At 36.3% G+C, this 14,866-nt stretch overlaps 1 protein-coding gene across 1 annotated transcript in view; it reads left to right on the forward strand.

The window, feature by feature from the left end:
* LOC120535730 (solute carrier family 2, facilitated glucose transporter member 1) overlaps nucleotides 1-14,866 on the forward strand; it is a 31,215-nt gene that overhangs the window by 8,151 nt on the left and 8,198 nt on the right. The window contains exons 3-10 of the mRNA XM_039763756.1: nucleotides 3,277-3,326; nucleotides 3,547-3,645; nucleotides 10,024-10,184; nucleotides 10,373-10,613; nucleotides 10,796-10,958; nucleotides 12,934-13,118; nucleotides 13,209-13,313; nucleotides 14,549-14,647. Of these exons, the coding sequence (XP_039619690.1) occupies nucleotides 3,312-3,326; nucleotides 3,547-3,645; nucleotides 10,024-10,184; nucleotides 10,373-10,613; nucleotides 10,796-10,958; nucleotides 12,934-13,118; nucleotides 13,209-13,313; nucleotides 14,549-14,647 (1,068 nt within the window). The 5' untranslated portion in view covers nucleotides 3,277-3,311. The remainder of the gene's footprint in view (nucleotides 1-3,276; nucleotides 3,327-3,546; nucleotides 3,646-10,023; nucleotides 10,185-10,372; nucleotides 10,614-10,795; nucleotides 10,959-12,933; nucleotides 13,119-13,208; nucleotides 13,314-14,548; nucleotides 14,648-14,866) is intronic.

Consider the following 14,866-nt stretch of genomic DNA (forward strand, 5'->3'; position numbering starts at 1 on the left):
AAATAAAACTCTAGTATGCAATGACGTTTATTTTTGTGTAATATTAGTGTCATTGAATGCTCTGTTGGTTTGTGTGATCATGCTTTATATGTGTTCTTTACCAGTAGTAGTCTGGCAATTAATAAATAAAATAAAATTAATAAATGAGCAAATTGCAAATTATTTTTCTTTTTGTTGATTTTAATTTAAAAATCATAGAAGTGCAGTTCAGCAGCAAGAAGAAATAAGTAAAAGCTAATATTCATGTCAAAAATCAAAAAAGATAAACTTCAAATATGATAATCACAAGAATAAACTGTACAGTAGAATTATGCTGTCCACTTTAAAAAGTGACTAAAGATTTATATAAAGTTAACTGCTGCAGCTAAGCACTCAAGAATAAGTGATAAAACAATGGAGGGTAGTGCAGTCTAGTAGGTAAAGTGGTATAAATATATTTGCCAGGTTAATTATTATCTTACTGTGTTTCCCTGATCAAGTATCTTAACCTACCAGTTTGCAGATTTTATAAATATGTGAACAAGCTAAATAAATGATGCACATAATTGTACATTCTTAATTCAATTTAAAGTCGTGGTTGGCCAGAGCCTAACCTGGCAGCATCAGGTGGAAGGCAGTCAGCAACCCTGAACAGGGTATGGCAGTCCAACATACAGGTGTAGATAAGCACTTAATGACATTAAGTAGTTATATTTGGAAAAACAAAACACAAAACATTGCATTATTTCACAAAAAAATTGTCTACTGCTGTCAGTGCAACGTTATGCAAGCACGTGAACAGGCCATCTAGTAAGGCCATTAAGTGAGGAAGGGTTTATCGTGCACAGCAGTAATAAACTGAAAAGTATTGAGCATACAGTATGTGATATTCATATACATTTAATCCTGTATGTGCTAAGGGTTTAGTGTCACTGAGAGGCAGTGATTATTGCAATCGTGATGGATGTAAGGAAAGAAGCACATGTGGTAGAAGGTGTGCCTATCATTTTTATGGCTCAGACAGACAGTGAAGTACAAAAGAGTGTATTGTGTACAATCCAGTAACAGAAAAGTATTCATAAAGTATGTGATTAGTTTCAGTCTAGTTATTTGCTAAAGATATTTTGAAACAGTGTGATCTGGTGGTATAGCAGCCAGTATTCACCTGGGTGCTTGGATTGGAATTTGAAAAAGGGGATGGATATTATTTACTTCATGAAGGACTAAATTTATTTTCTTAATTGAAAATATCACTGACACATTTTAAGTATTCATTGTAGAAAAAGGTAATGATACTCAACATGCTCAATAATACCAATAAATCCAGAAATACTCAGACATGCAAATTGCATTATCTGTAAGGAATTTGTTAAAACATCTGTACTAAACCTTAACCTGATTAAAAGTAAATGTATACTTACAGTATAACTTTTGTAAAATTCTTATCACTTGATTAATGTACCTTAACCCATCCCTGAATAACTCTCACTAGACCCATAGGAATGAAAAATCAAAAAAGTGATCTCCTTAATATCTTTTTGGTTTCTCCTATACAACAATGAGATAAGTAAAAAAGAAAATGGATACATTTTCTTTAGTCTCATGCTTGTACGAAATTTATTCCTGACAAAAAAATACGAGCGATGTTCAAAAAGCTTCTGCACTTTTTTAAACTTTATTTATTAAGAATTTCAAAAACAAATGACATCACCTTTCTTTCCCCAGTATTGTACCAACTTTTTTATGTCACATTTCTACTCCTCCCTCCTTCACCATTTCGAACGAAAATATAAAAGTGCGGAAACTTTTTGAACGTTCCCCCATACTTCACAAGGTTCTACTCTTGAGTTTCAGCAGAGATCTCAACAAAGTGACACATTGGGCTCAGATTTTCCAAATTGTGTCTTGACATTTTTTTTTATGTTGCAGTTTGATAGTACTTGCATTCTTTGCTCAGTAATATATGGTGGAATATGTGGATAGTTGTTTGTGGCAACAAAACAATTTACTATGATTACAAAACTATAGTCCTTGCTTCTGAATAATACTGTTAGTTGCTCTAATTTATATTGCTGTGCTTCAGTTAGATCATACACCTACTAGAAGACAAGACAGGCAGTGTGGAATAATGATCAAGGTTTTGGGCTTCAATCCAAAGGTTGTGTGTTCAAATCCTGCTACTAATACAATCTGAGCAAGAGAAAGTTACTTTATCTGTCCATGGTCCAATTAGAATAAGAAATTTAACCAATTATATTTCAAATGTTGTAAGTCAACTTAGATAAAGGCATTAGCCAAATGATCATCAAAATATAAAATGATTTTGTATGTAAATTTTCCATTTTGACTCCTTCACCTCAGTTATATCTCATGTCTCATAAGGAATTTGAGGAGAAACATCTGTGACAAAGTCGATTCTTAGATGAAACATAAATTAGAATCTCTTTTAAGTCTCAGGAGCCATCAAAGAAGAACCCTTGAGCAGTAAAACTTTCCTATGGGGAAAAATGCAATGAAACAAGCATTTTTTTTTTCTAGTTTCAATCAGCTACGTTATCCAGGAAAAGACATTGACTTCCTGTAAAAATACTTCCAAAACACAGAAGAGTTTGGCCAGAAATGCTTGAAAACTTCTGCATGCAGGAGTTGTCTAAACCAGTTGCTGCTAAGACGCATAGGTGTGAATAGTGTCATTGAAAACATTGGCAAATAACTTTTCAAGCGGTTTGGAATCACTCTGATCTAGCGTTAAAACACTAGACAAATTCTTAGATGTGAATGGGCCTAAAGGGAATGTCTTTGTGGAAAGTGAGAGAACCCTGAGAATACATTGAAACATAGAATTAGATAATGAGGAATGATTACACAGGCAATGACCCAGCCTAAAATTCAAACCTGGGACGCAGCAGTCTATGAGATAGTAATAGTAACCCCTGTGTAAATAAACATATATTATATAAATGTTAATAACAGAAAAAAATCCCAGTATTTCTATTAACAGTTGATGGTAGAAACAGCAGTTTGACATGGTACATTTTTTCAGCAGCATGGTAAAATAACTAATGCAAAAATAATTATTCAGCACTTATGACAATAAGTGCATAGAAAAACTAACAAAGCAATAGATATTTAGCGTGGATTTAAAACGTGAGTAAGATCCCTGGGTCAAAATAGTAAGCACATTATCTATATACTGAATTAGGTATATTAAAATCTTCTTTGTAAGACTTTTCTTTTTTTAAATACAGTACTTTGTTAATTATGATTTTTACACTAACACAATAATACTTCTTTCAGGTGTGCTTTCCAGTCTTTGAATTTACTGCACATCAATGTGTATCAAGCAGGTTAGTATTAATTAGAGACCAATACATACATTTTCTCAAAATACTTTGTTGTACATTATTTCTTATTATAATAGCAATTATTTCAGTTTGAAAATATTAACTTTGGTACTGAATAGCATACAGGTGGATAACACTTCTGATTTTCTCAGTGTCTCCAATGCTGTTAAAATGTTTGAATACTATAAAATCTCTTTATGTATATATACTGTACTGCCAACAGAGTCTCTTCACATTGCCTTTGGTGACCTGTGTTATGGCTGCCGTCCTAGGATCTCTCCAGGTTGGGTACCACTCAGGCAACATTAACTCACCAGAAAAGGTGAGTGGATCAAATTCACCTAAGAAGAAACATGAAATAAATAAATTGGAAACTATAAGGTAATACAGATAAACTTCTAGAATATCAGATGATGTATCCTAAAAATCTTGCTGGAGAACATATAAACAAATTAAATTGGCAAATTTATTAAAAAAAAAACCTAAAATCATTTATATAAACATTTAGAACTGTTGCTGTGCCACTTCAGGCTGTGGTCAGGGGCATCCCGTTTTCTTTAATTATCTTTCAGATGTATCTAGAATTTTATTCCACAGAGGATGCACAACCCAGTGTGTTTCTTCGTGCCAGTCCCAGTGCCAGTATATTGTGCCTACAAGAGACTAAATGGAAGGGGAGTGAGGCCAGGTGGATCAGAGGTGGATTCAAATTGTTATATCATGGTGTGGATGGGAGAAGAAATGGGGTAGGAGTTATTCTGAAGGAACAGTATTGCAAGAGTGTCAGTGTCAGACAGAGTAATAATTATGAAGCTGGTAATTGAAGGTGTGATGATGAATGTTGTTAGTGCATATACCCCGCAAGTTGGGTGTGCAATGGATGAGAAAGAAGTTTTCTGGAGTGGGTGGGATGAAGTGATGGACAGTGTACCCAAGGGACAGAAAGTGGTGATTAGAGTGGATTTCAATGGACATGTTGATGAAGGGAACAGAGGAGACGAGGAAGTGATGGGTAGGTATGATGTCAAGGATAGGAATAAAGAAGGTCAGATGATAATGAATTTTGCAAAAATGATGGACATGGCTGTGGTGAATACATATTTTAAGAAGAGGGAGAAACATAGAGTTACGTACAAGAGTGGGGGGAGATGCACACAGGTAGATTATATCCTATACAGAAGAGTCAATCTGAAGATCTGAAGGAGATAAAGAAAAAGTGGTGGCAGGGGAAAGTGTAGTTAGACAGCATAGGATGGTATCTGTAGGATAACACTGGGGATCAAGAACAGGAGAAAAGTGAAAGGCAGAGCCAAGGATCAAATAGTGGAAGTTGAAAAATGAAGACTGCATGGTTGAGTTTAGGGAAGAGGTAAGACAGGCACTGGGTGTCAGTGAAGAGTTACCTGACAGCTGGGTAACTACAGCAGAAGTAGTAAGGATGACAGCTAGGAGGGTGCTTGGCGTGACATCTGCACAAAGAAAGGAGGAAAAGGAAACCTGGTGGTGGAATGTGGACGTACAGGAGAGTATATAGAGAAAGATAATGGTGAAGAAGTGGGAGATGCAGAAAGTAGACAAGAGTACAAGGAGATAAAGCGCAAGTTGAAGAGAGAGGTGGCAAAGGCTAAAGATAAGGCATATAATGAGTTGCATGAGAGGACCTGTACCGATTGGCTAGACAGAGGGACCGAGCTGGGAAAGATGTGCAGCAGGTTATGGTCATAAAGGATAAAGATGGAAACATACTCACAGGCGTGGAGGGTGTGTTGAGAAGATGGAAAGAGTACTTTGAGAGGCTGATGAATGAGAGAAAGAGACGGTTGGATGGTGTGGAGATAGTGAATCAGGAAGTGCTATGAAGAGGATGAAGAATGGAAAGGCCGTTGGTCCAGATGACATACCTGTAGAAGCATGGATGTGTTTAGGAGAGATGACAGTGGAGTTTTTAACCAGATTGTTTAATGGAATCATGGAAAATGAGATGATGCCTGAGTTGTGCAGAAGAAGTGTACTGGTGCTGGTTTTTAAAAATAAGTGGGGTGTGCAGAGCTGTGGTAACTACAGGGGGTTAAAATTGATGAGCCAAAGCATGACGTTATGGGTAAGAGTAGTGGAAGCTAGGTTAAGAAGTGAGGTGATGATTAGTAGGCAGCAGTATGGTTTCATGTGAAGAAAGAGCACCACAGATGCAATGTGTGCTCTGAGGGTATTGATGGAGAAGTATAGAGAAGGCCAGAAGGAGTTACATTGTCTTTGTGGACCTGGACAAAGCATATGACAGAGTGCCTTGAGAGGAGTTGTGGTATTGTATGAAGAAGTCGGGAGTGACAGAGAAGTATGTAAGAGTTGTACAGGATATTAACAAGAGAAGTATGACAGTGGTGAGGTCTTCAGTAGGAGTGACGGATGCATTCAGCATGGAGGTGGGATTACATCAGTGATCGGCTCTGCGCCCTTTCTCATTTGCAATGGTGATGGACAGGTTGACAGATGAGATAAGACAGGAGTCCCCTTGTACTATGATGTTTGCTGATGACATTTTGATCTGTAGCGAGAGTAGGGAGCAGGTTGAGGACACCCTGGACAAGTGGAGATGTGCTCTAGAGGGGAGAGGAATGAAGGTCAGTTGGAAAAAAGACAGAAAATATGTGTGTGCATGAGAGGAAGGTCAGTGGAATGGTGAGGATGAAAGGAGTAGAGTTAGTGAAGATGGATGAGTTTAAATACTTGGGATCAACAGTACTGAGTAACAGGGATTGTGGAAGAGAGGTAAAAAAGAGAGTGCAGGCAGGGTGGAACGGGTGGAGAAAGAGTGTCAAGAGTAATTTGCAACAGACGGCTATCAGCAAGAGTGAAAGGGAAGGTCTACAGGATGTTAGTGAGACCAGCTTTGTTATATGGGTTGGAGACAGTGGCACTGACCAGAAAGCAGGAGACAGAGCTGGAGATGGCAGAATTAAAGATGCTAAGATTTGCATTGGGTGTGACGAGGATAGATAGGATTAGAAATGAGTACATTAGAGGGTCAGCTCAGGTTGGACAGTTGGAAGACAAATTCAGAGAGGCGAGATTGCATTGGTTTGGATATATGCAGAGGAGAGATGCTGAGTATATAGGGAAAAGGATACTAAGAATAGAGTTACCAGGCAAGAGGAAATGAGGAAGGCCTTAGAGAAGTTTTTTGGAAGTGGTGAGACAAGACATACAGGTGATGAATGTGATAGAGCAAGATGTATAGGACAGGAAGATATGGAACAAGATGATCCACTGTGGCAACCCCTAATGGGATCAGCCGAAAGAAGAAGAAGAAGAAGAAGCCTGCAGCAAACTGAAATGATTCGGCATAGTTTACAAAGGCTCATACCTGTGTATATATGGTCTCACAGTTCATACTGCATGTCAGGACAAAAACCAGGCCATGATGTCCAAGGGATCCTTTGTGGACCCTTCCAGTCAAATTGTGGTGAGATATAGATCAGGGCAAAGGTTTTATATCGTTTCTAAAACTTTGAGTGTTCCCAGCAGGTTAGTGGACTCAGTAATTGTCAAATCAAAAAAGTGTCAACTCCAGAATACACACAGCCTCAGACTGGGATGACAGTTCAACTATATGGCACTTTTCTCACTACTTAAAATGCTTTACATAGTGAGCAGGGAGCTACTTTAGCCACCACTAATGTGCAGCATCCACTTGGATGATGTGACGGCAGCCATTTTGCACCAGTATGCTCATCATACGTTAGCTGTTAGATGGTAAAGGGGTGAGAGATACTTAGCCAGTTAGACACAAGGTGGGCAATTTAGTCAGGACATCTGGATATACCCTACTGTTTACAAAGGATGCCCAGGGATCTTTTATGACCAAAGAGAGTCAGGATCTCAGTTTTATGTCTCATCCGAAGGATGGTGCCATTTTTACAGCACAGTGTAATCATCACTGCACTGGGGCATTGGGATCCTCATTCAGACCATAGGGTAAACATCCCCTGCTGGCCCCACCAACACCTCTTCCAGGAGCAACCCAAGCTTTTCATGGTTGGTCTCCCATCTAAGTACTGGCTAGGCCTGAACATGCTTAGCTTCAGTTGGAAGACCTTTACTGAAGTGCATGTGGTGTCTGCTTTTTAATTATACCTGTTTTTGTACAGCATTGTGTTTAGTACATGATTTTTTTTATTTCTTCAGATAAAAACAGAAATTTCCATATTAAGGACTAATGTAACTTCCTCAATAAAACATAACGGCACACTAGACTCTTTATTCCAAATCTCAATTTCTCAAAGCCCAACAAAGATCTTTCCATAAACAACTTAAGAGATTTGGGTAAGATGAATGTGTTGATCACTATAAACATGGCACTGGTTTTTCTTTGTCCACTGGAATACTTTAATTTCCTCCCATATTACAAATACTCTGCGGTGAGCTGGCACCCTGCCCGGGGTTTGTTTCCTGCCTTGCGCCTTGTGTTGGCTGGGATTGGCTCCAGCAGACCCCTGTAGTTAGGATATAGCGGGTTGGATAATGGATGAATGGATGGATTACAAATACTTTGGTGTTAGGTTGCTAGGCCACACTAAACTACTGTTATATGAATGTGTGAGCTCTTTAAAGGATTATCATCTCATTCAGAGTGTGTTGCTGTCTTATGAGCAAGATAGTCTTTGGCTACAAACTGAACTTGGAATGAAATATGCAGGTCTAGAAAATCCTTGTTTCGTTATTTCTTCAGGGGTAAATTCTTAGTTTTAGTTTTTGTGTTAGCATTGTTTCCCTTTCAGAAAGATTATCCTTTATATTATTTTTCATTCTTTTCAGGTCCCAATTTGGGATCCTGAGTTGGTTTGTCATGTGGTGGGTGCGGCAATGCACTGTATCAGTGTGTGTTCCTAACCTCTCTCTCTGTCACTTTTTCAAAATTCAGTTGATGCATATTGTGGATATATGCATGTACATTTTTTTTTTTTTTTTGTTGTTTCCTCTGTATTGAAGGCATGGATGCATTGCCATTACAAGTGGTTATAGAGGAACTGTAAATGTTTCTGTTATGAATACTGACAACATTTAAAAAATACATTCAGTATTTATAAGGTGAAGTTATTTTTTTAAAATACTGGTACCTTTTAATTTGCCACATGAAATTTGTGTTCTGAATTTAAGTATTTTTTATAAAGTTTAATATGTTCTTGTATTTTAAAATGGAGATGATAGGGCATGTGACCAAACATAAAAATAAATGCCTTAAAACTTATTGAATACATCCATTTTTCAAGGCAAGAGTGTTATCAAGTATTGATCTAGTTTTTGATATTGTGCACATATTATTAAAAAGCACATCCATGACATTTTAGTAAGAAAAAAAGGTATATAGTTTTGTGCAATTAACAATTTTTAAAGGAAACTAGTTGTGCTCTTTTCATTTCTCCTCACTGGTTTCCTTTAATTTCTCATTTTCACCCTGAAAACTTCTTTCTTGCCACTATTGACATTATTGAATATTGAATGTTGCTGCCCAGATATCGATTACTGTTTTTTTTCTGTTAATACCTAGACATTAATCACCAAAAAACTATATCACATTTATAATCACTTATGTCTTTCACTAAGTGTAATAAAGCTAATTCAAGTTTTATTTAAAATTACTAACAAGAAACAGTTAAAGTTCCTAAGTATGTGTACTCATTTGAAAACTTTGCCCTCAGTTTTTCCATTATCATATACTCAGCAAGAGCAAATCAGTATAGCCCACTGTGATGGACGGCCGGGCTCAACCCGGCCGACACAACCAGGTCTCTAGATGGCAATTTCCCTGCAGCTTAGAGGTGCCCCAGATTCCCGCAGGGCATCATGGGAGATGGAGTTTGGCTTCACAACCCTGCTGGGTATTGTGGGTGCCGCCATGTGATGCTGCGGGGAGACTGAGGGATTTTTGTTTCCCATATAGGCAGGAAGTACTCCCAAGTCATGGGGACGGAAGAACAGAAGTACTTCCGGGCTGAAAAAAATGTAATTCTCCATCTGACCTGGAAGTGCTGACAAGTCACGTGGACAGAAGAGGAGAAACACTTCCGGGTCAAGGACTAAAAAAAGGACTAGTGGAGACCCAGTAGGCAAGCCAGAGTTGGGAGAGAGTGTGACAGAGCTGCTGGGAGGAGAGGAGGAGAATTGTTGTGTTTAAATATTGTGTGATTATTGTAGTTATTGCCTGGTTATTGTGGTGGAGGTGCTTTGGGGCACTTTGAAGAAGAAAATTAAAATACTTCTTGGTGCTTTTAAACCTGTGTCTACATCTGTCTTTTGGGCTTCACGGGGCAACAGTGCCCTCAAGTGTCCATCTATTGACACCATATAAAATGCACACATGAATATCAATATATAATCTATTTATATGATCAAATTACAAACAAAATGTTATATATCTAATATTAGAATTAAGGTTAAAATAACAATAATCCTACATATATGAAATTCTTATGTCACAGAACGGGTCATGCATGATTGGCCAGGGTGTGGTGTACTATTACTACTTCACATACAGCAGGAAAAATACTAGAGCTAACCCTGAGAACATTGTTAGCACAAGTGATACAGGTCCAGAACTTGAAAATGGCTTGACATTAAATGGAATTAAATTAATTCATAATCTAAATTTATTTTTTCTCTTTCAGTATTATTTAGTAATCTTGTCCCTTACCTTGGCCAGATAATTGAAATTTTTTTTAATGAAACATGGGAAATGCGGTACAACTGTTCACTATCAGAGTCCAGCTTTTCCCTGTGGTGGTCTGTCACAGTCAGCATTAAAGATTTTGGAGGAATGATTGGAGCACTAGGAGTCAAAGTTCTTGCAGACACTTATGGAAGGTAAGCTTTGTGGATGAGTTTGTCCATTTATTTTTATAAACTATAATGATGCTTTTGATTCTAGTTGGGTGTTGAATGGCTTTCTTTTGTGAAATGAGTGTTTCATTTCTGTGTTGAATCTTTCTTACTTATGTAAAAATATGCTATACTGAACAAGAGACTCTACCAGATATGTCTTTTCTCTACAGAAGGAATTCCATTCTTGTGGCCAATGGCATATCCATTCTGAGCACATGTTTGATGTCTTTGTCCCACCTCTGCAAATCATTTGAGTTGCTCATTTTAGGTCGATTAATCTTTGGACTATTCTGTGGTCTAATAATGAGTCTGAACCCTCTCTACATTCAGGAGATTTCCCCCAGATCAATGCGGGGAGCATGTGCGACAGTTAACCAGGCCTTATTTTCCATTGGTATTTTATTGGGCATGGTGAGTTCTTAAAACGTGATGAGTGTCAACTTGTTTTAATAATGTTAAGAGGACTAGACGTTAAAAATTAATGTTTAATATGATGGATTGCAAAGAAAATTGTTCCACTTTCTTTTTCTTCTTACTTTTTTGTGATTATTTCCTTATCTCGCTTTATCATTGCATTTGCTTTTCCTTTTCAGTTAATGAGTCTGGATACAGTTTTGGGCACAGAAGATTGCTGGCCATTAATGCTTTCACTGTCCTTGATACCAGCATTTCTCCAATACCTTTTCTTACCCCTCTGTCCAGAGAGCCCTCGTTATCTGATTATAAATCAAGGGAAAGTAGAAGAGGCCAAAAAGGGTAGGGGTTAAATTTATTATTAACAACCCAAACCAGGCCCCCAAAAAGGGCTCGTATTGGTGTTTGTGCATCTTTTTAAAATAAGAGAGACATTATAATAAAGAAAAGTAGTAATAAGATAATTGAAATAATGAAATAATTATTTAACTGAGTTAATCCTGTTGCAGTCCCATTTTCTTTTCCATGACACTGTTCATTTTGGCAGTGACGTCTTGCTAATACCACTAACATCTAACTCAGGTTCCATTAATAAACACACTTGAAATGATTATTTAGCAATTTCACTAGTATGATTACTTATAAGATATCAAATTTGTGATTATTCATATGCATGTTTTTCAAAGGACAGATGCTACAAATGACTCCCATGAAACTGATACAAGACAAAAATATTTTTTTTGTGCTAGGTGGATTTGATTAATGTCTGTTTTTTAAAAAGGTATGCATTGTAAAGTTAGATTATTTCTGCTTTCAGATCTCTTTTAGATGCTTTACATTTATTAGATCACATGTACAGTAAATATATTTTAGTCCAGATTTTCTATCCTGTAGCCCTGGTGTGCTTGCAGCATCAGCACGAGACACAAGTTAAATAAGGATGGATTCTAATTTTTCTACAAGGTATACTCAAAAACACAGCTACAATAACGTATAAGTTGACAGTTTATAGAAAATCAATTAACTTGCATGCCACTAAGAAGTACTGTAGTGGTAAATAAACACATTTAAACTCCATCCAAATTAACTGACATGAGATTCAGACTTGAATCCTAGGAAAAATATGACAACAGGTCTGACTACTGCAACACTATGACATGCTTAGCATACACATTTGACAAACAAAATAATATTTGCAAAATTTTGTTTTGTTAATTCTAATTTTCATAATGTGATTTTCAACATGACTAAATGTGAATGCCATCTGTTTTGATCAGGGCACTTTGAACAACGAAAAGGCCATTTTGGACCTTAGTTCCAGGAAATGAAAGTTTAATAACGCAAAATAATTAATAAAACTAGTTTGGTTAGATACCAAAAAAATGCAAACACTGATCATCAAAAATAACAAAGCCAAAGTTTCTAAGACCATCCAGTAATGCCTAACTACAAATAACACATGAGATAGCTTTAAGGCTTTAAAGTCCAAAAGCTTAAAAAGATCTGCATGATCACATCATATGCCACACCAACATGACCAGCCAATGCAGTCGACATTAACAGTAACAAGATCAGAAAATGATACATAATTTAGACAATAAAATGGCACCAGAATGTCATGAAAAATATAATAATACATTTTATTAACAGTAAAAAAATATAAAAGAATTGTCAAACATAATTAAGGAGTTTCACAACACCACCTACCCAAAATAAAATTACCTAAGAGGCCAACATATATCAAAATTTTTCACATAGACATTATCAGAAATAAGGTCCATATTTAAGTTAAGTAATTCAGTCTTTGTATTTATTTGCTGTCAGCTGTCATTCCAGATATCAAACTGTTTTTTTACAGTACAGCGTTGGGGAATAATTAAATTCAAAAAGTGCACATTTGTGCATACAATTATATTCACTCTGTCTGAGCCAATTTAGTGTCACCAAAGCCCACTGTAGAATTTTGTTTAATTTACAGTATCAATTGCTGACAGAAAAAAAATGGCTTTCAAAATATCAAAAATATCTGCATAACTTAAAAATGACTCAAGAGGACAAACTTGGTTCAAGGCTAGATGCAAAGTCGAAAACATCAGTTAGCCCTGGGGTTTCTACTTCCAACCATACTAATATCCTTTTCATGCCTGTTTAAGTATTTTTTTTTTTATTTTGTAACTAGTGTAAAAATACTTTTTTCTTCATGTTTGTACATTATAAATCTTTGTCAAATGAAACTTGATTAAACCTGTATTTGCAGGTGCAATTTTCTATACTGATGCAGACACTAACTGCTTGTTTGTGTCTCTTTTTATGAAAGTCCTACAAACCCTTCGAGGACCTTTGAGGGATACATCTAGCGAGATTAAAGAGATGCAAGATGAGGCAATTAATATTCAGTCAAAGGTCACCGTCAAGGCATTTCTAACTAGACGAAGCTACAGGATGCCAATCCTAATTCTCATTGTTATTAACTTAGCTGTACATATGTCTGGGTTCAACATAGTAAGTATTAAAATTTAAACAATGCATTTGCTTATCAGAGCCTCTTTTTCATATGCTTTAATTTCATCTGCTTGTCTGTGCTTCTTTCAGATAGTAAATTATTCAACTAGTATATTCAGAGCCTCTGGTCTTCCACATTCTCAATCACTTACCCTTGGAGCTGGTGCTATCAATACTTTCTTCACCATTGTCTCTGTAAGTGATGCTCATTCACCCAGTTATTGTTTATTCACTTTTAAATTAATATTCAATGCATTTTATTCTGTTGCTAAGAATGACACACGGTAAAATCTTTTTTTTTTGTCCAGCACTTTCTTGCCTCATTGGTATGATAAAAACCCCACATATGAAATACTTTTTGCTCAATTGATATTTTTGTGCTTCATTTTGGTTGTCTCACTTTTTAAGATTTTAAACCCTTAACTGTTTATTTTAGTCTTAAATAGTTGTATTCACTGTTTTTAATTGTTCCTTACTATGTATAAGATGCAAATGACAAAGGAGTCAGTAGTTCTCTGTCTATCTTGTTTCCATGTACACCAGTGTGCATTTATTGTGCACTGTTTGGTTTAATAAAGTACTCCAAAGGAACTTCAACAGAAAGTGAACGACTGAAAATTGCTCATCCGTTTTAGGCTTTGAATCATTTGGATGATATCATTAGAAAGGAAAAAAAAATTAACTGACACTGCAGTGTTAAAACACCAACATGTCATGATATTAAATTACAACTGTTATTGGGAAGGATTGTTTTCTAATTAAGCAACTGGGCTGGAACAAAAACTCATTTTCAGACAATTTGTGGGCAATATTTTCTGCAAGAAATTACAACTTTATGTTAAAGAGCAAAATTGATCAGAAGGGCTTAAAGTTGGGCAGGCCACATCAGCGAGTCCCAGGGATTCACCCTAAAATGGGATAGGATGGGTCAAAGTCACTCTTTATCACAAAACTTAGAAAAAATGGGGTTCTTTAATGTAGGCATACAGAGTGTTGTTTTCTGCTATTTTGAAGTTGCCAATCATAAATGTGGCAATATTTCTGATATTTGACTGTTGGTCCTAACCCTCTAAGAACCACTCCCAGAAGGTTAAAAGTGATAAATTTCAAAAATAAACATGCAGGGTATCATTGCAGAATATTTAAGGTCAGCCATTGTGAATATGATGTTATTTTTGATTTTTGATCCTTTGCTAGGAATTTAGCCCCTGTGGACCTCTATCAGTGGGAGAAAAATTACAAATTTCTATTACAATCAAGGAAATTTAGACTTTAAACATTTAATTTAAAGCATACATTTTAATATTTAAATTATTTCATGCAACTATTCCTCTATATTATCTCATAGTGTAAATCATTGCATTTCTTATGAACACCTCGAATCAGAGTGGCTTATGCTAATTCAGGCTTTTTCTTTTAACAACTTGCAGGCATCCTTAATGGAACGAGCAGGACGTCGGAAATTACTCCTGGTTGGCTTTGCTGTAAAAGTATTGTGTAATGTGTTGCTAACTATCACAACTTCTTTGGTATGAATTATTTTTGGATAGAGCTTGCTAGAGTCAAGGCAATCAAATAAGAATACAAAATAATTAATTAAATGCAAATATATACATTTGGAAAATAAATAAGTGAATTATTGATTAATCTTTTCAGTCAGATTTTTCTATTACAGGGTCAAGTGGAGCAGCTGCTTGAGCTGCAAGTATTGGGCACAAAGCAGGAAACAGCTCTGGGTGTGGTGTTTG

This window comes from Polypterus senegalus, chromosome 9 (assembly GCF_016835505.1).
Source record: "Polypterus senegalus isolate Bchr_013 chromosome 9, ASM1683550v1, whole genome shotgun sequence".
NCBI lineage: Eukaryota > Metazoa > Chordata > Cladistia > Polypteriformes > Polypteridae > Polypterus > Polypterus senegalus.